The following is an 18,631-nucleotide window of genomic DNA, read 5'->3' on the forward strand; positions in this document are numbered from 1 at the left end:
AAACATTTTTTTTTCCCCCATTCCCCATGCTGGTTACATCAGCATGATCGTATGCACTGGACTTTTGAACAACTGCTGTTGAGAGTTTTGCAGTGGGGTTTTCTTCTTTCATAAATCTGATTAATACTCCCTCTGCAGTCACTTGTGGCTGCAAGTTTGTCCCTAGGAAACAGAAATCTTTCACTGAAACCTGAAATAATCAAGTTTCTGGTGCTCTGTTTCAGTTACCATAGGCATAGGCTATGGGCTGTATTAGCTTTTCAGCAGGTCTGACACTAGTATAGGCAGTTGTGAAGTAATTCACTTATTATCCTATTACTTGGATCTTTCTATCAGTCAGCTTTGTCCAGTTGAATCTGGAAATTCTCAAATAAGGCTGCATAGCTTCTCAGCTCCACTGCTTGACTATTTTTTAAAGTTAAAAACTTTTTACTTGTGTTCTCAACCTCTCATTTCAACTTAAGCCCATTGTTTCTTGTCCTCCCACTATACGCTGCTGTGAAGAGCTTGTTCCCATCTTCTCCTTAAATTGCCTGTAGGTACTAGAAGGCTGCTGTTGGATCTCCCTGAAACAGTCTGTTCAGCAGGCTGAACAATCCCTGATGCTTCAGTCTGTAGTGGTTTCACACAGCCTGCATTCCAAACCCCCATCTCTCCACACAGGAGGGAAAGTACCACCAAAAAACACCTCGGGCTTGAGATAAAGAGTTTTACTGGAAATGAGATAATACAGTGCACAATTACCTTAGCCTGCTTTCCTGGAAAGCACAGCAAACTGTCCCCACCCCTCCTCATCCTGCAGAAAGAGCCAACACCCCCGACCCTGAAACTGAAAGCAGCAGCTAGAACGGGAAGCCTCTCATGTTACAGTTTGAACTTCAAGCCCCATAATACTTTGCTTCAGCCAGCGCTTTCCTTTGAAGCTGGCACGATGCAGCATGGTATGAGTGTCAGCAGCAGATTCAACTCAACCCATGACACAGTCTTTTCTCACAGGGCAAGTACTCCCTGTCCATTGACTGTCTTGGTGGCTATCTTTCTTCATTCATTTTATTATATTTTTGTTAATTGAACAGAGCCCTTGCAAACTCTTTTTATCAGAGTTTTCCCATATTTAAACTATGTGGATTTAGAGAAGTAGAACATGAATATTTCAGACAGGCAGACTGTCCTAGACAGATCATAGTCTGGTATTGGAATTGCAGTATTCCAGTGAGGCATATGCACTGATACAGTTTATATATATATATATGGCACTAAATACAATGATTACTCATTGTTCAGCTTCTTTTGTATCTTAATGCCTCCCATACCCTCATAGTCTTCACAGATCTTCTCTTTGACTCAACAGTTTAGAACTCTTCTGGGATGTTTGTATTCATGCATAATACACAACTTTATGAAGCATTGTTTCATCCAGTTGCATTGTTTGTCTGATTTTCATGGAGGTTGATTATGATCCCTTGGTATTACATAAGTAGTTGTTATCTGTGGGTTGCTTTGCTACAGAAATCATTTCTATGTATTCTATGTATTTTTTGATAGGTTGGAATTGATGATTTCAAAGGTCTTTTCCAACCTGGTTAATTCTATTCTTGTTTGTTTGTTTTTCCAAGTAATTAATCCATAACATATAACTATAATTTCAGTATTAACCTTTCTCATGGTGAAGATCAATCCTTCTCTTCTGTGTTTGTCTCATAGTTTATCTTGGAGTTTCTGTTTCATCTTTTCCTATGATTATTTAGCTAAAGGACCAGTTTAGGTTCAGAGAGCAAGCACTTTACAGAAGTTTTCTTTGTTAAAGAAAATTTGTGAGTTTGATAAAGCTACTGTCCAAATATGAAGAACCTTCTTTTGTTTGTTGATACAAATTGAGTTGTGGATGGCTGGACTACTGTATCTAATAAATTATCACACTCTACAACTACCTGAATGGAAGTTGTAGTATGGTGGGGATTGGGCTCTTTTCCCAGGCGGCTTTTGACAAGATGAGAGGCCATGGCTTGCAGCTGATCTAAGGGTGGTTTAGGTTGGATGTTAGGAAGCACTTCCTCCTGGAAAGGGTAATTGGACACTGGAATGGTCTGCCCAGGGAGGTGGTAGAGTCACCATCCCTGGAGGTGTTTGAGGAAGGATTGGATGTGGCACTTAGTGACATGGTCTAGTCATTGTGGAGGTGTTAGGCTGGACATGATGATCATCTCAGAGGTCTATTCCAGCCTCAATAATTCTGTGAAAAGTATTACCTGTGCAGAACTTCTAATAACAGCTGCAGCCAGTCTGGCTTTAAAACCATGTTTGTTTCTGGAAAATACCTTTTCTTGTTTCATTGGAGGGGTTTATTGTCTGTTGTTTTTAACTTGCAGGCAGTAGGTACTACAGTTGAAAGTAGTTAACAAAGTTCAACCCTCCTTTGGATAGTATTAATTCAAGTCACTGTTGTAAAAATTCTGTATTTCTGTTTACAGTGTCTGAGCAACACACCTCCCCTTACAGAATACTTCCTCAATGATAAATACCAAGAAGAGCTGAATTTCGACAATCCTTTAGGAATGAGAGGTGAAATAGCAAAATCTTACGCGGAGCTCATCAAGCAGATGTGGTCAGGAAAATACAGCTATGTTACCCCAAGAGCTTTTAAGGTCAGTAGGGAATTTAACTTGAATGTTAAAAGCATTGTCAGTTCTGCTTTTCTAGTTCAAGGAGACAAAACTTATGGAAATATACAAGAAAAAGAATTTGAAGTAACAGTCATCAGTATGCAGTCTGTTCATTTAACCATTGAGACGCTCGGATGTATATTCAAATAAGTGTCAACTGTCCTTGAGGTTTGGTCTTTAAGAATTCAATTTGGCTTCCTGTACCCATTGAAAAGTTTATCTTTTATGCTTCTGTAAGCTTAACCTTTTAAACTTTCTGCTGCAGTGTCTTGGAAGTATCTATTCTTTATAACAATTAAGTACCAGAAGTATTTGTATGTGGTTTGGGGTTTTTTTTAGACACAAGTGGGACGATTTGCACCGCAGTTTTCTGGTTATCAGCAACAAGATTGTCAAGAGCTGCTGGCATTTCTCTTGGATGGATTACATGAGGATCTGAATCGAATTAGGAAAAAGCCTTACATTCAGTTAAAGGATGCAGATGGGAGACCAGACAAGGTAAGAGTTTTGGCTGATCAGCCACAGCTATACATTACAATATGCTTCTATGTGACTGTGCACAGAAAGGTTGGGACACTAATACATACTGCTTTTTCTGGAAGGGGGTTTCAGAAAATAAGCCAAGACTTGAAGATCATGTTTAAGTACCTGTGTAAACTTCTGTTTATTTGGAAGACAATTGGGATCTGAGAGGTTGTTAAGGCTATTATTAAAGACCTTTTCATTCAGTTGGGAAAATAATTTTCATTCTGTTGTTCTTTTATTCTGATCTACAGCATTCAGTATTCTGTCTTTCTCCAGTGCTCTTACTTCTAGCACTGAGCTACAAGCACAGAAATAATACATACTTTTTCTTGTTATGAGTTACTTCAGATGGAAATTTTGGTTTTATTTGCCTTTTTTTTTCTTGCCCCAATCCACTTGAAGTCTCTTTCAGACTGTGTAATACAACTGATGGAATCTCTGTCCTAGGAAAAGCATGCAATCCTTAAGATCAGTACAAGCCCTACGAGGAGAGGCTGAGGGAGCTGGGGTTGCTTAGCCTGGAGAAGAGGAGACTCAGGGGTGACCTTATTACTCTCTACAACTACCTGAAGGGAGGTTGTAGACAGACGGATGTTGGTCTCTTCTCCCAGGCGGCCAGTACCAGAACAAGAGGACACAGTCTCAGGCTGCACCAGGCGAGGTTCAGGCTAGATGTTAGGAAAAAGTTCTATACAGAGAGAGTGATTGCCCATTGGAATGGGCTGCCTGGGGAGGTGGTGGAGTCGCCATCACTGGAGGTTTTCAGGAGAAGACTTGATGGGGTGCTTGGTGCCGTGGGTTAGTTGTTTGGGTGGTGTTGGATTGGTTGATGGGTTGGACGTGATGATCTTGAAGGTCTCTTCCAACCTGGTTTATTCTATGTATTCTATGTATTCTATATTTTACAGGGTACTTTGGAGTGAGAGCTCTATGTTTAGGTGGTATTTGAGCAAGTTCTATCAAGTACTCTTACTTGATTCTCACTATGCATTTCCTATTACTTCATCATAACCCAGGTTGTGCTTTAATTGCAGGTGGTTGCTGAAGAAGCCTGGGAAAACCATTTAAAAAGAAATGATTCCATCATTGTAGATATATTTCATGGCCTTTTTAAATCCACCCTAGTTTGTCCTGAATGTGCTAAGATATCTGTAACCTTTGATCCCTTTTGTTACTTGACACTTCCGCTACCCATGAAAAAAGAGCGCACTTTGGAAGTTTATTTAGTTAGAATGGATCCACTTGCAAAGCCTATGCAGGTAAGCCTCTTGCTTTATGTGCAGAAATCCTGGTTCATGTGGCATTAACAAGGAACCTGAGTTCCTTTGTGTTTTACATTTCTACGTGCAATAAGCAAATCCAGCAAGCTTTAGTTTTCAGGTGTGCATTCTGAAAGTCCCGTTTGCAAAGACCGGGGAAGACTTTACATACCTTCTGACATTTCTGTCATTTTTAAGGAGGATATTGGCAAGTTCTTTATGGTTGTGTTGATAAGGTTTCTTAATCTTTAAAATGCATGCTCCTCTCATTTTTTTTATTTTAATGTTGCTATAACTAATGTTTATGGTTATAAAAAAAATTAAACTCTTAATTCAGGCATAGTTAGTTCTTTAGCTTCTTAGCCTCAGAAGGCAAGTAAGTAGTGCGACAAAATCCCATGGCTAAATATACCAGGTGTTCCTGAAGTTTGCATTTTTTTGAGAGGCTGGTATTCTACACCTTAGAAAGGCATAGAACAATGCATGTCAGTTAAGGTAACAAAACCACTATTAAATGGTTCTAGCTGTACCTTACAGGATAAGCCAGGTCAGGTGAAATAAAGATAACAAGGCACCTAGGCAGACTTGCAAAAAAGGCTTTAACAGCTGATATCAGACTACTATAAGAAGGGAAGTAAGGGAAAAAGGGGTGTTCTAAAAAGGCAGTGTGAATTAGAGAAGTCAAAGCAAAAGGGACATGTGTTAACTAGTGCAAGATGAGCCTTCTAGAAAGTTAATTACGAGAACAGCTTTGCACAAGAGCTACAGAATAGTTGCAGATGACTCTGTATGATGTGTGAGATGGTTGTGAGGAATGGAAAGAGTTTGGGAAAAGTACAGGCTCAGTAGAACTTTACAACAACTATATGACTTATGTAGATATCCAACACATGCTGCACTTGGCAATTAGTTGCAAAGTTGTAATACCTTATTTCTAATTAATCCTGTTTTATTTATTATGCAAATGACTGATAGGAGTCCTATGTGGAGTTTCATTACAAACTGCAGGTGTACTGCAACTAAGGGAAGCCACAAAGAGGTTTCCTTTGACTGCTAATCATCAGGTTCTCTTTCTGCATGTGAAATTAGAATTCAGTGTTTATCCATGGCTTGCCGTTGCCGTTGTCCCCCATAAATACTTTATCAACAACTAGATTTGTATTCCAGTTTTAAGAATCTAGTCAATAGCATGCATACATGTTGTTTGGTTGGGTTTTTAACTCATGCATATTTGTCCACTGAAGAAATTCAATGACATTCTGTTTATTTGTTTTTTTTAGTACAAAGTAGTTGTTCCCAAAATTGGAAATATAATGGATCTTTGTACAGCATTGTCAGCTTTGTCTGGTGTTGCTGCAGATAAGGTAAGAGGGATTTCTTCAATGAAACACAATGAACATTTTAACAGGTAATAAAGCTGATATAATGATGCATATTCTCTTTCCTTTTTAGATGATTGTTACTGATATATACAATCACAGGTTCCACAGGATATTTGGCATGGATGACAATCTAAGTAGTATTATGGAACGTGATGACATTTACATGTAAGTATAGATAACGTTCTTCATATCTTGAGCCAGCAATGTGCTCTTGTGGCCAAGAAAGCAAAGGCTGTTCTGGGGTGTATTAGAAGGGGTGTGGTCAGTAGGTCAAGAGAAGTTCTCATTCCCCTCTACTCTGCCCTGGTGAGGCCGTATCTGGAATTTTGTGTCCAGTTCTGGGCCCTTCAGTTCAAGAAGAACCACAAGGAACTGCTTGAAAGAGTCCAGCACAGAGCCACACAAATGATGGAGTGGAAATTCTTCCTTATGAGGAAGAAGCTTGGAGAAGAGGAGACTAAGGGATGACCTCATTAATGTTTATAAATGAGGATGGAGTTAGGCTGTTCTGGGTGATGCGCAGTGACAGAACAAGGGGCAACAGGTGAACATTGAGGCATGGGCAGTTCCATGGAGACATGAGAAAAAATGTTTTCACTGTGAGGGTGCTGGAACACTGGAACAGGCTGCCCAGAGGGGGTGTGTAGTCTCACTCTCTGGAGATATTCAAGCCCCACATGTATATGCATCCTGTATGATTTGCTCTGGGTGATCCTGCTCTGGCAGGGGGTTGGACTGGTCCCTTTCAACCCCTAACATTCTGTGATTCTTTGATCTCTATGCTTTTTGTTTAGTTATTTGCAAAAGATTAAAACCTAGACATAAGATAAAGCCAGCTGTTTGGGGTTTCATTACTTCTTTTTTTGGTTTTTTTTGGTCCCTTTGTAGCCTTTCAACTGACAGTTGCCATTTGTATTTCTGTTTGTTTTTCTTTTAGATTTGAAATTGCTATCAATAGAACAGAAGACACAGAACAAGTTATAATTCCTGTTTGTTTGAGGGAAAAATGCAGGCACACTAGCTACAGTCATAGTGGTTCTTCGCTGTTTGGTCAACCTTTTCTCATAGCAGTGCCTAGAAACAATACTGAAGATAAACTGTATAACCTGCTACTGCTAAGAATGTGGTAAGGTTATTTCAAGAAAACCTTGTATGTTATGAATGATGCTAATAGCTGGAATCAGTAGGCACTTATAAATGGTTAGATTTGAGTGTTTTGTCTTTCATTTACTTTCTGTTAACTAAAATTTTAGCCACTCAAAGTGTGAGCTAGTGTCATGACCCAGTATCCTGAGCCAAGCCTGGGCTGCAGGGCAAGTCATGCTATTTATAATTCCCTTGGAGTAAATTAAAGCAAACCGACACCAAATGGCTAATGAGTTGGGTTTGTTAGATTGGACTGGAGCAGAGGTGACAAAGAAAGAGGAAGAGAGAGTTAAGAAGTCAGACAAAAAGGAGGATACTGCCTCTCGTTGGATCCAGTAATAGCACAGGCACACAGTAGACACTTTCTGAAACTAGACTTGAATAAATGTCCTTCTGTGGAAGAAATTGGAACCATGTAACACCCAATTTACAGTTATGTTCTATTTTCTGTTGATGAAATTTGCTCTGTAAGAGAACGTGGGTTTTGTGCTTGTTAAAAACACGGTTGGTGAACTGTTCAATAAGTGATTTCTGAAACAAACAGAAACTAATACCAAGAATGAAATGGTTTAAGATCAGCTAACTGCCAAAAACTCCATAGATGTGCCATTTCAGACGTGCTTGTTAGGCAATAATTCTGAACAAATTCAAAGGCAGCGCAGGGGGTTGGAGCACCTCTGCTACAAAGAGGCTGAGGGAGCTGGGGTTGTTAGCCTGGAAAAGAGGAGGCTCCAGGGAGACCTAATAGCAATCTTCCAGTACCTGAAGGATGCCTACTGGCGATAGGGCAAGGGGCAATGGCTTCAAACTAGAGAAGATCAGAATTAGATTGGATGTTAGGAACAGGTTCTTTACCATGAAGGTAGTAGAATACTTGCACAGGTTTCCCAGGGAGTTGGTTGGGGCCCCATCCCTGGAGACATTCAGGGTGGGGCTCAACAGGTCTCTTGGCAGCCTGATCTAGTTGAGGCTGTCCCTGCTTTTACTGCGAAGGGGGTTGGACTAGCTGACCTTCGGAGGTCCCTTCCAACCCAGATCGTTCTGTGATTCTCTGATTCTGTGAATACAGTATGCTAGAAAGGATTGGCTGTAATGGTTTAATTGTCTGTTCAAAAATCATTGATATTAATTGTGGCTTTCATTTGCTATATTTAGCCGATATGTAAAAACATCTACTGAAAGTGAAGACACTGAAGGATCCTTGCACTGCTGTAAGGACCATGGCATCAATGGTAATGGCCCAAATGGAATACATGAAGAAGGATCTCCAAGTAAGACTGTTTAGTATTTTGCATTCCATTTGAAAATGAAGTTAATTCTGTAGTGTCTTTCAGTTACTGCTATTCTACCTTATTTCTTCCTCTTTATATTTCCAATTGTTTCAGGTGAAATGGAAACGGATGAACAAGATGACGAATCCAGCCAGGATCAGGAACTGCCTTCAGAGAATGAAAACAGCCAATCAGAAGATTCAGTTGGAGGTGACAATGACTCCGAAAATGGATTATGTACTGAAGATACTTGCAAAGGTCAACCACTCACGGGGCACAAGAAGCGATTGTTTACATTCCAGTTCAATAATTTAGGCAATACTGACATAAACTACATCAAAGATGATACCAGGCACATTAGATTTGATGATAGACAGCCTAGGCTTGACGGTAAGTCACGGGGGCATGCTGGGCAACTTTGGATTTTGATACTTTTTTCTGACTTCCACTTCCATAGAATAGTGTTTTATTCTTTCAGTGTCATTTGATACTTTTTTCCTTAAATAATAAATCCTGTTACTGTAATTAACTCTTAGAAATGCAGAGATTGTGCTTCAGGTTCTTTTTAAATCTTAAATTCATGTTAGCATTGTTTAATTCTAAAGAGTGTTTGCCCAAAGTTAATACTGTTTCATGTAAAGCAAGAAATAATATTAAGAGAAAACATGTTTTTAATCTTAGAAAGATCTTTTCTTGCTTTGGATTGGGATCCTGAATTGAAGAAGAGATATTTTGATGATAGTGCAGCAGAGGTAAGCTGTTCGTGTTGCTCCCATTTCCGGCACTAATACAACTTCAGTGTGAAAAATGCAACTAAATTCAAGTCACATAAAGAGACTGTAAGTTTTCAAAAGAGGAAGCTAGTTTTGTTTTTTTCTTGTTACTTACAGTAGATATGTTGTCCTAAATAAACTTGATTTACACCTCTAAGTAATTAGCAAATCTGAGGTTTACTAATTGGGGAGTAAATCTGAAGCCATGAACATTTTTTCGCTGCAGTGGTTTCAGTGAGTTTTTCCATGTGTAGGAGCTGTGTAGTTGCTCTGTATAGTAAGATATCATCACTAAAATGAGTTTTGTTTCATTTGTTCTCTTAACTCAAGAAATACTTCTCTTTAGGATTTTGAAAAACATGAAAGTGTGGAATATAAACCTCCCAAAAAGCCTTTCGTGAAATTAAAAGATTGCATTGAGCTGTTCACCACAAAGGAAAAACTAGGTGCTGAAGATCCATGGTAAGAACAAAAACAAAATTATGATGTTTTATGTTGTATTTCTCAAAATGTAATTACAAAAATCTAATTGGTTTCTTAATAAGGTTTTGAAGCTTTGAATTTCAAGTGTAGCCCTTCCTGTTCTCATTTCTTGTCTTATGCAGCCTTTTTTAATTAGGGCTCGTCTTTCTCCCCCACCTTTATATCTTCAGTTGTCAGATACCAAGATACTGAATATGCTTAGACCACCTCACAGAAGAGTTGGTTCCCTGCATTGTTCCCACATACTGTAAATTGGTTCACCTGCCTGTTTTCCCCCAACAAAGTAGTGAGGGAAGAGTAACACAGAAAATGATGCTGGGTTGAGAGAAAAGGAATTAAGATAAAAAGTTTTACTGAGCAAATGGGATAATAATAACACCACAATGCACAATTACCTTAGCTAATAATATAATGCACAACAATAATAGCCTAGGTGCAGGAAAAAGAAAAATGCAGCATAAAGCAGAAAAACCAGGGAGCTAGCCAATTCCCACCTCTCCTGCTGCCATTCCTGCAGGAAAGAGCCAACACCCAAAACCAGGAACCAAAAAGCAGCAGCCAGAACAGGAAGCCTCTCCTGTTAAGAGAGCCTCAAGCCCCATAATACTCTGCCTCAGCCAGCACTTTCATCTTGAAGCTGGCGTGAGGCTGGATGGTTGTGAATAACAGCAGCAAATTTAAATTCAACCCCTGACACTTAATCTTCCTTTCTGAGCCTTAGTTCTAGAAAGATTCAAGTATGCATTGCAGGGAACAGAAATTTGTAGGTCACAGCCTGTTTGGTACTTGCCTAGTAAGAAAGCAGGTTTTTATAGTGGGGAATTTCTTCGAGTCCCCAAGAGTCATTGTTACCTGGTTTTAGTGGTAGGTGGGATGGGTTGAGAGAGAGCTGAATTTGGCAATTGAAACTTGGAAGAAGTATTTTCATAACCCTTCATCTTTATTTCTAAAATACAAGAAAGCTATGTTTTAACTATGGACACAGGGAGTACTATAGGAGACAAGAATCCTAGGGGTGCCACTTTAGTGTTTAAAATGCTGCTGATCTTCACTGTGAGTATGCTTGCATGCTAGCACCTCACATTTTAAACTGCAAGGGTTATCTAGCATTAGTAGCAAAAGATGGGTCATGGTTTTCAGCTTTTGCTCATGCAGTTCCTCCTATTTCAGCTAAAAGGGACCTGGGTGTTCTAACAGACAAGCAGCTGAATATGAGCAAGCAGTGTGCCCGGGTGGCCAAGAGAGCCAATGGCATCCTGGCTTGAATTAGAAATGCTGTGTCCAGCAGGAGTAGGGAGGTGATTGTCCCCTTGTACTCAGCTCTGGTGAGGCCACACCTTGAGTGTGTTCAGTTTTGGGCACCTTGATACAAGAGAGATGTGGAGGTGCTGGAGCCAGTGCAGAGGGCAACAAAGCTGGGGAATGGCCTGGAGAATAAACCTCATGAAGAGTGACTGAAGGAGCTGGGGCTACTTAGTTTGAAAAAGAGGAGTCTGAAGGGAGAGCTCATTGCTCTCTACAACTACCTGAAAGAACATTGTGGAGAGGTTGTGCTGATCTCTTCTCACAGGTAATTAGTGATAGAACAAGAGGGAATGGCCTCAAGCTGCAACTGGGTAGGGTTTAGACTGGACATTAGGGAAAAGTTTTTCATGGAAAGAGTGGTCAGTCATTGGAATAGGCTACCCAGGGAGGTGGCTGAGTCACCAACCCTGGATGAGTTTAAAGGTCATTTGGATGTGGTGCTTGGGGATATGATTTAGGGGTGAACCTTGTAGAGTAGGGTTCTGGGTTGGACTTGGTGATCCTGAAGGTCTTTTCCAGCCTGAACGTTTCTGTGATTTTACTGGTTTTCTCTATGGTGATGTATTTTAACAGACAGACAGCTGTTATCTAAAATTGATTGGGTTTTTTTCTTTTAGGTATTGTCCAAACTGCAAAGAACATCAGCAAGCTACTAAGAAGTTAGACTTATGGTCGCTGCCCCCTGTACTGGTAGTTCATTTAAAGCGCTTTTCCTACAGCAGATACATGAGGGACAAGTTGGATACATTGGTTGACTTTCCAGTAAAGTAAGAAACCTAAATATTTTGGTACTGGGAGTGTGAATGCTGGCAGAACTAGGGCACATGATTGATTCAGCAGTTGGGTAAAATGGATTTGTTCTCAGCTTCCACACGTGGCTCTAGTAAACACTGATGACAAAATGCTTGTAGGTGAAGCTTTTACGCTTGTAGGAAGGCTGGATGTTGTTTATGGGCAATCTGATCTAGTGGAAAGTGTCCCTGCCCGTGGCAGGAGGATTGGAACTAGATGATCCTTGAGGTCCCTTCCAGCCCTGACAATTCTGTGATTCTGTGAAAAGTGTGAACTTGCAAAAATTGTTACCAGTAGATAGATGTGGAAGAGCTCCTGTCAGCACTTCAGGCTCAGCTTCCTGGTTCCAGGGAAGGAGCTGTGCTGTCAGTGGTCTATATGGGTTTCCTGGGGAATATAAAGGTCTGAAAGTCCACCAAAAAGTGAAAATATTTAAAATATTATTAACATTGCCTCCTTTTGGTTGTTTTCTTTGTGTTTTGGTTTTGTGTGTGTGGTTTTTTGTTGTTTCATTCTGTTTTTTAAACAGCGACTTGGACATGTCAGAGTTCCTCATTAATCCCAATGCAGGGCCTTGCCGCTACAACTTGATCGCCGTCTCCAACCACTACGGAGGAATGGGCGGCGGGCACTGTAAGTTCACCTCAAGCATCATCACTCTGCATGCCAGCTTTCTTTCCCTGTTTATTTCAGTTACTCATTGCTTTGAATCAGTGGCATTTTTAATGGTTGAAGGACAGGTTTGTTTTCACTACCTTGAAATGCTTTCACAAGTATTCTAACACAAAAATCTGCACAGAATGAGCTTTCAGTGGTAATCGTAGGTTCTTTTATACTTTTAGTTATGCATATTGGGGGGGGGAAGAAAATGCGAGAGTACCCTTGTACCCTTGCAGTTGATTTGATTTTACTTGTCTGTATTTTTGAACATTGTGCCTTATGAGAGATCGAGAGACCTGGAGCTGTTTAGTCTGGAGAGGAGAAGACTGAGAGGGGAATCTAAGAAATGTATAGAAATATGAGGGCTGGGTGTCATCTGCACCCTGTGATAAGACAAGGAGCAATGGATGTGAACTACAGCACAGGAAGTTCCACCTCAACGTGAGGAAGAACTTTTCTGTAAGGGTCACAGAGCACTGGAACAGGCAGCCCAGAGAGGTGGTGGAGTCTCCTTCTCTGGAGACTTGCAAGACCCATCTGGATTTGTTCCTGGGGGGTTGGACTCAAAAGATCTCCAGAGGTCCCTTCCAACCCCTCACATCCTGTGACCTCCTTGAAAGAAGATAAAAAGATTGAAACAGTGACTGTGGGATTTTATTTTGACTATGCTTTGTCATTACACATTCTCTTTAGAAGGAGGACATTGCTGGCTAATCTTTCTTTGCCTACATCCATGAAGATACAAAGTCCTTAGACATTGTACTTTTTTGTCCTAGATACTGCTTTTGCAAAAAACAAGGATGATGGAAAATGGTACTACTTTGATGACAGTAGCGTGTCCACGGCATGTGAGGACCAAATAGTGGCAAGTAGTTTTTGTGTTTCTAACTCTGAGGCTGTTGATGATGTTTTCTTCAGGAAGGAATTAAAATTAAAGAGTAAATTCTGACACTTGCAGTACATTTGTAGGTAGCCATTTGTGTAGGATTCTCATTCCAATGACTGCCCATTGGAATGGGCTGCCCGAAGACGTGGAGCAGATGCAGTGTTACACACAAACCTAGTGTCGAACCAAGGAAAGTCTTCTGAATTCCATTTTTCATTACAATCTCTGGATGTTAGGAAGAAATTCTTCATAGAGAGAGTGATTGCCCATTGGAATGGGCTGCCCAGGGAGGTGGTGGAGTCACCATCACTGGAGGTGTTTAGGAGGAGACTTGACGGGGTGCTTGGTGCCATGGTTTAATTGATTAGATGGTGTTGGATGGTGGGTTGGATGTGATGATCTCAGAGGTCTCTTCCAACCTGGTCTGATCTAGTCTAGTCTAGTCTAGTCCATTCTAGTCTATTTGTAGGTAGCCATTTGTGTTCTCTCAAAGGACAGTACAAAACCTGTTTGCTCTACAATGCAACAATAACCTGTGTGAAAGCTTTGTACTTGAAAAATAGACTTTGGAAAAATATCTTTGGTAACTTGCATTGTAAATCTCTCTTTTGCAGTCCAAAGCAGCATATGTGCTCTTCTACCAGAGACAGGACACAATCAGTGGAACTGGCTTTTTCCCTCTTGACCGGGAAACTAAACAAGGTGCTTCAGCTGCCACAGGCATCCCCCTAGAAAGTGATGAAGACAGCAATGAAAACGATAATGATCTAGAAAATGAAAATTGTATGCACACTAATTAATGGAAGAACTAGAAGCCATAAAAGAGACTTTCTCCCTGGGGATACCGATCGAGAGAGTGAAATTACCCAGCAAATTAAGAATTAAAAAACCACGAACCTGAGATGAGGAATTTCGGATAACAGAATGTAAATCTTTAATACATTTTAACGTGCAGTACTTGAAGTGGAAAAAAAAAAAAAGATAATAAAAAGTTAAACAGCAATTGTCTCTAATGCATTTACAGTCTTGTATTCACCAGTTATATATAGGAAATCACAAATAAACCCCTTTTAAGTTTTCTGCTGCTGTTCTGATGGATTACGTTTTTCTTTTGGTTTGGCTGTGAGTTAATAACTTGAAATGTTAAATCTGTGGACTTCTGACGTTTATTTCTTAGTACTGCAAGGATACTACTGCCAAGTCTAGTTTCTGAATGAATATGTACGTGTTCCTTAGGCTGTCACACAGGCTCCAAGTACAAATGTCATAAATACCTAAGCAGTAGTTTTCTTGAAAGAGCAAATTTTTTGCTTCTCCCTGATATTGTGGGGTTTTTTTTCCCTTTTTCCTTAAAAAACAATAATAATAACAAGAATAATTTGGTCACAATAGAAGAAACAGCTTGAAAAGGTGTTTTAACCTTTTGTGATATAGTTGAGCATCCAGAATGTTACGTTCATCTTACCGCTGCTGTGGAACAGGTTCTGGATTTCATGCTGCATTAACAAAGAGTTTTTTCAATTCAGTGTAAGTATCCTTTGTTGCTTGTGGGAGCCTACTCTGCAGACATAACTCCTGTTCTCTTGCTTATAAGACACGCATCATTTGAATCTGATGTCGGTCCAGAATTGAAAATTGTGCTCTTCAGTTCTCTCTCCCCATTGGTTGGTTTTTTTTTTGGTAGTTTGACAGCTTGCAAACTACTCTGTAATAGGGTCAGAGTTAATAGGATTCTGTATCCATAGTAATGACTGTGTGTCGGGCTTAGGTGAGAGTTTTTTGAACATAACCTGCCTTTAAATGGTTAATGAACAAGATTTCTTTAAGGGTGGGCCAGTTAATTTGCTCTGTGTGTTCCTGAAGGGATTCACCATAGCCTTACAGCATATCTGGAAAGGTAACTCATTATAACAGAATTGGCAATTGCATGTTCAAGTCAGAACCTGTACAGTATATAAGGCATACAAACTTCAAATTGGACTTTAGTTAACTATGTTCAGGGGTCCAGGATGCCAAAAGAAGTGTGACATAAATCTGGAACGTTCTTTAATTTGCTGCTTTCCCTTTGATCTAGTTGGAAGAATGTATTGTTGATTTGTATACAATACTGCCTTTGAGAGGGGGCTCTTAAAAAGTCTGGGGACACACTTCACATATCTACTACCTGGATAACTGCTTTGTGTCCCGCCGTTGAAACAAATGATTTTAAAAAGAAGACGACAAACAAAACCAGAAAGTATGATGTTCTTCACTTGAACTAATCAAATACAATAGGTTATAAATTGTGTATTGTAAATAAAAGTTCACTCTGTGAGTGCACATTTTGGTAAATTATTTATTTATGTTAGCATTAAAAAGGTTTAAAAACAAATAATTGCATTTGACCAGGATATAAATGAGGTATGTTGGATGTGGCTTTGCTTTATACCTTGATATTAAAACTGGTGTTTCATCCTGGTATTTTAAAGCTGCTTTGAGGTTGATTTTAATTTTGGTTGGAATTTTTTTCTCTTTTTTTTTTTTTCCTTTTCTTTTTTGGTTTTTTTCCTTTTTTAATGTAAACTAACCTCCTGCATGACAGAGGTTAAAATTTTGTCTGCACTTGAGTTCACTTGGGTTTACATTTGAAATGCGCATGTTTATTTATACAGATTTCAATAAAGCTATTCAAGGCCTTATTTAGTCCTTCCATTTTCTTACAGATTCTTTCCTTGCAGCGTTTCTGGAATGGGTGGTCTCTGTCTGAGAATAAGACTAATAGAATCACAGAAGCAGCATCACCTAGAGCAGATCACACAGGATGCATACCCATGTGGGTCTTGAGTATCTCCCGAGAAGGGAGACTCCACAATTCCCCGGGCAGCCTGCTCCAGTGTTCCATCACCCTCACAGTGAAAACATTTTTTTCCTCATGTTTCCATGAAACTTCCTATGCCTCAGCTTCCACCCATTGCCCCTTGTCCTGTCATTGGGCATCACCAAGCAGAGCCTGACTCCATCCTCTTGGCACTCACCTTTTACATCTTTATAAACATGAATGAGGTCACCCCTTAGTCTGCTCCAAGCTAAAGAGCCCTGGCTCCCTCAGTCTCTCCTCGGAAGCAAGGTGTTCCACTGCCTTCATCATTTGGCTCTTCTGGACTCTCTCAAGCAGTTCCCTGAGTTCCTTCTTGAACTGAGTGGCCCAGAGCTGGACACAATATTCCAGGTGTGACCTCACCAGGGCATAGTAGAGGGGGATGAGAATCTCTTGACCTACTAACAACAGCCCTTCTTGTACACCAGAATACAGTGTGTATATAAAAGGGATCCTCTCCTGGCATTATCAGACTCTAGTTTAGTTTTCCTGTTTTTAAACAAGGCTGAACAACAAAAAAGGTTGTCACAAAAACCTGCCCCCCCCCCCCCCCCCCCCCCCCCAAAAAAAAAGTAAGTAATGCTGTAACAATAATCAAATGGTTTCTAACTCTGCAATCAGTGGTGAAAATGATGCATTATGATTTGAGATGAGACAGACTGATACAGTGCCAGGAAAATGACCCAAGCTTTTGGCTTAAAACCTTGTATTTAGGTGTTCAACACAACAAACAGCTTGTGAGCTTAGCTTGCTTATTTTAATGAGAGCCCTTGAGAGATGAAGGGCCTGGAGCACATGACCTAGGAAGAGCATCTGAGGGAGCTGGGGTTCTTCACTCCAGAGAAAAGGAGGCCGAGGGGAGACCTCATTGCTGACCTACAGCTACCTGAGGGGAGTTTGGAACAAGGAAGGAGCCAGCCTCTCCTCTGTGATGACAAACAACAGGACTAGAGGAAATGGTCTCAAGCTGCACAAGGGAGGTTAAAGCTGGATGTTAAGAAATATTTCTTCACTGAAAGGATTATCAAACGTTGGTATGGTCTGCCCAGGGCAGTGGTGGAGTCATTGTCCCTGGGGTGGTTCGAGTGGCACATGGACCTGGTGCTTAGGGACATGGTTTAGTGTCAACCCTTCAGTGCTGGGTTGAAGGTTGGACTGGATGATCTTGGAGGTCTCTCCCAACCAGACAAATCTCATCACAGAATACGTACATGTATATCTGAAGTGTAGATGAAGGTAGTCCTGGGGAAGTGATCTGTCATCTCTTTGAATAACACACACAAAAGCCCCCTTACATTCATTCTTCCATTGGGTTTCCTATATCATGTTAGCCTAGAACTTGCTTGGAAAAATCATTAAGGAGCAAAGGATCTGACAGGAGTTTGTAGAATGAAGCCTTAGTATCTGGTAACTCAGTCTCCTACCACATTTCATTCTCCTTTTGAAAAAGCAGATAAATATATAGTTGCAGATAGATAATAGATATAGGCAGATCAACGTAGATATACATAGATATAGATATAGATAGATAGGACCCCCAAAGCAATGCATTTGCCTACTAACAGTCATCATTGCAGAGGTAGTTTCTACTTGGTTGGTTGGTTGGTTTTGTAACCAATATTTTGGCTTCCAAGATCACACATACTCAGTGTGTAAGCTTCTTAATCAGACAGAAAAATCAGTGTCATTTCTACATGAGTATCTGAAAGGTTTCTGGGAATTCAGCCAAGTTGTGAGTTTCATGAAACTAGTGTGTATTCACTCATAAGATACGATAATGCATCCAGTGTGGACATGCTTAAAATTAAACCCACAGAAAGCATCTTTATGGTGTCTGTCAAAAGTTACTGCCACTCAGCTGGTCATGTATATGGAGAAGATACAGACAAGGCTCTCACATCTCTTTATGAATCATGTTTGATAAAAAATATCTACAGTATGCTTTCTTATTTTGGGTTACATTTGACAGCAAGTGTTTCTTGATGGCTATAAGCAACAGCAGAAACCCCAGAACTGTAAGATACAATTAACCTTGTTAACTTGCCACGGGAACAAAACAGAGTGGGAGGCAGAAGACAGCTTGCAGTTGCCAGTTACTCCATGGATTTTGTGACAGTAATACACACTCTGTTGGCTTTAGTCAGGGGCCTGGATACTTTGGTGCAGATCAGTCCCCTGACCTCACCTATTATACCTGCCTTCCTTACAGTTGAGAGGCTGTCAGATACTACTCTGCCACATGACATAGAAACATGCACCAACAGGTAGTTGCTAATCACAAAATCACAGAATATTAGAGGTTGGAAGGCACCTCCAGAGATCGAGTCCAGCCCCCCTGCCAAACACAGGATCACCTAGGGTAGTCCACACAGGAATGCATCCAGGTGGGTTTGGAAAGTCTCCAGAGAAGGAGATTCCACAACCTCTCCGGGCAGCCTGTTCCAGTGCTCTGTCACCCTCACTGTAAAGAAGTTTCTCTTCATGTTGAGGTGAAATCCTCTATGTTCAAGTTTGAACCCATTGTTCCTTGTCTTATTACTGTGCACCACCAAAAAGAGATTGGCCCTCTCCACTTGACATCCACCCCTTAGATATTTATAGACATTGATCAGATCCCCTCTCAGTCTCT

At 40.4% G+C, this 18,631-nt stretch overlaps 1 protein-coding gene across 3 annotated transcripts in view; it reads left to right on the forward strand.

Annotated features, from left to right (window-relative positions):
- USP15 (ubiquitin specific peptidase 15) overlaps positions 1-14,473 on the forward strand; it is a 65,371-nt gene extending 50,898 nt beyond the window's left edge. For 2 of the 3 annotated variants that reach the window (XM_054178020.1, XM_054178021.1), the window contains 14 exons: positions 2,472-2,645; positions 3,003-3,161; positions 4,223-4,447; positions 5,728-5,811; positions 5,900-5,994; positions 6,767-6,955; positions 8,131-8,246; positions 8,361-8,636; positions 8,928-8,998; positions 9,366-9,481; positions 11,425-11,574; positions 12,129-12,232; positions 13,036-13,124; positions 13,760-14,473. In XM_054178020.1, the coding sequence (XP_054033995.1) occupies positions 2,472-2,645; positions 3,003-3,161; positions 4,223-4,447; positions 5,728-5,811; positions 5,900-5,994; positions 6,767-6,955; positions 8,131-8,246; positions 8,361-8,636; positions 8,928-8,998; positions 9,366-9,481; positions 11,425-11,574; positions 12,129-12,232; positions 13,036-13,124; positions 13,760-13,945 (2,034 nt within the window). In that variant the 3' untranslated portion in view covers positions 13,946-14,473. Of the gene's footprint in view, positions 1-2,471; positions 2,646-3,002; positions 3,162-4,222; positions 4,448-5,727; positions 5,812-5,899; positions 5,995-6,766; positions 6,956-8,130; positions 8,247-8,360; positions 8,637-8,927; positions 8,999-9,349; positions 9,482-11,424; positions 11,575-12,128; positions 12,233-13,035; positions 13,125-13,759 lie in introns of those variants that run through there. The other variant, XM_054178022.1, reaches the window with a different exon arrangement.
- The last annotated feature ends 4,158 nt before the right edge of the window (positions 14,474-18,631 follow it).

This window comes from Dryobates pubescens, chromosome Z (genome assembly GCF_014839835.1).
Source record: "Dryobates pubescens isolate bDryPub1 chromosome Z, bDryPub1.pri, whole genome shotgun sequence".
Taxonomy (NCBI): Eukaryota; Metazoa; Chordata; class Aves; order Piciformes; family Picidae; genus Dryobates; species Dryobates pubescens.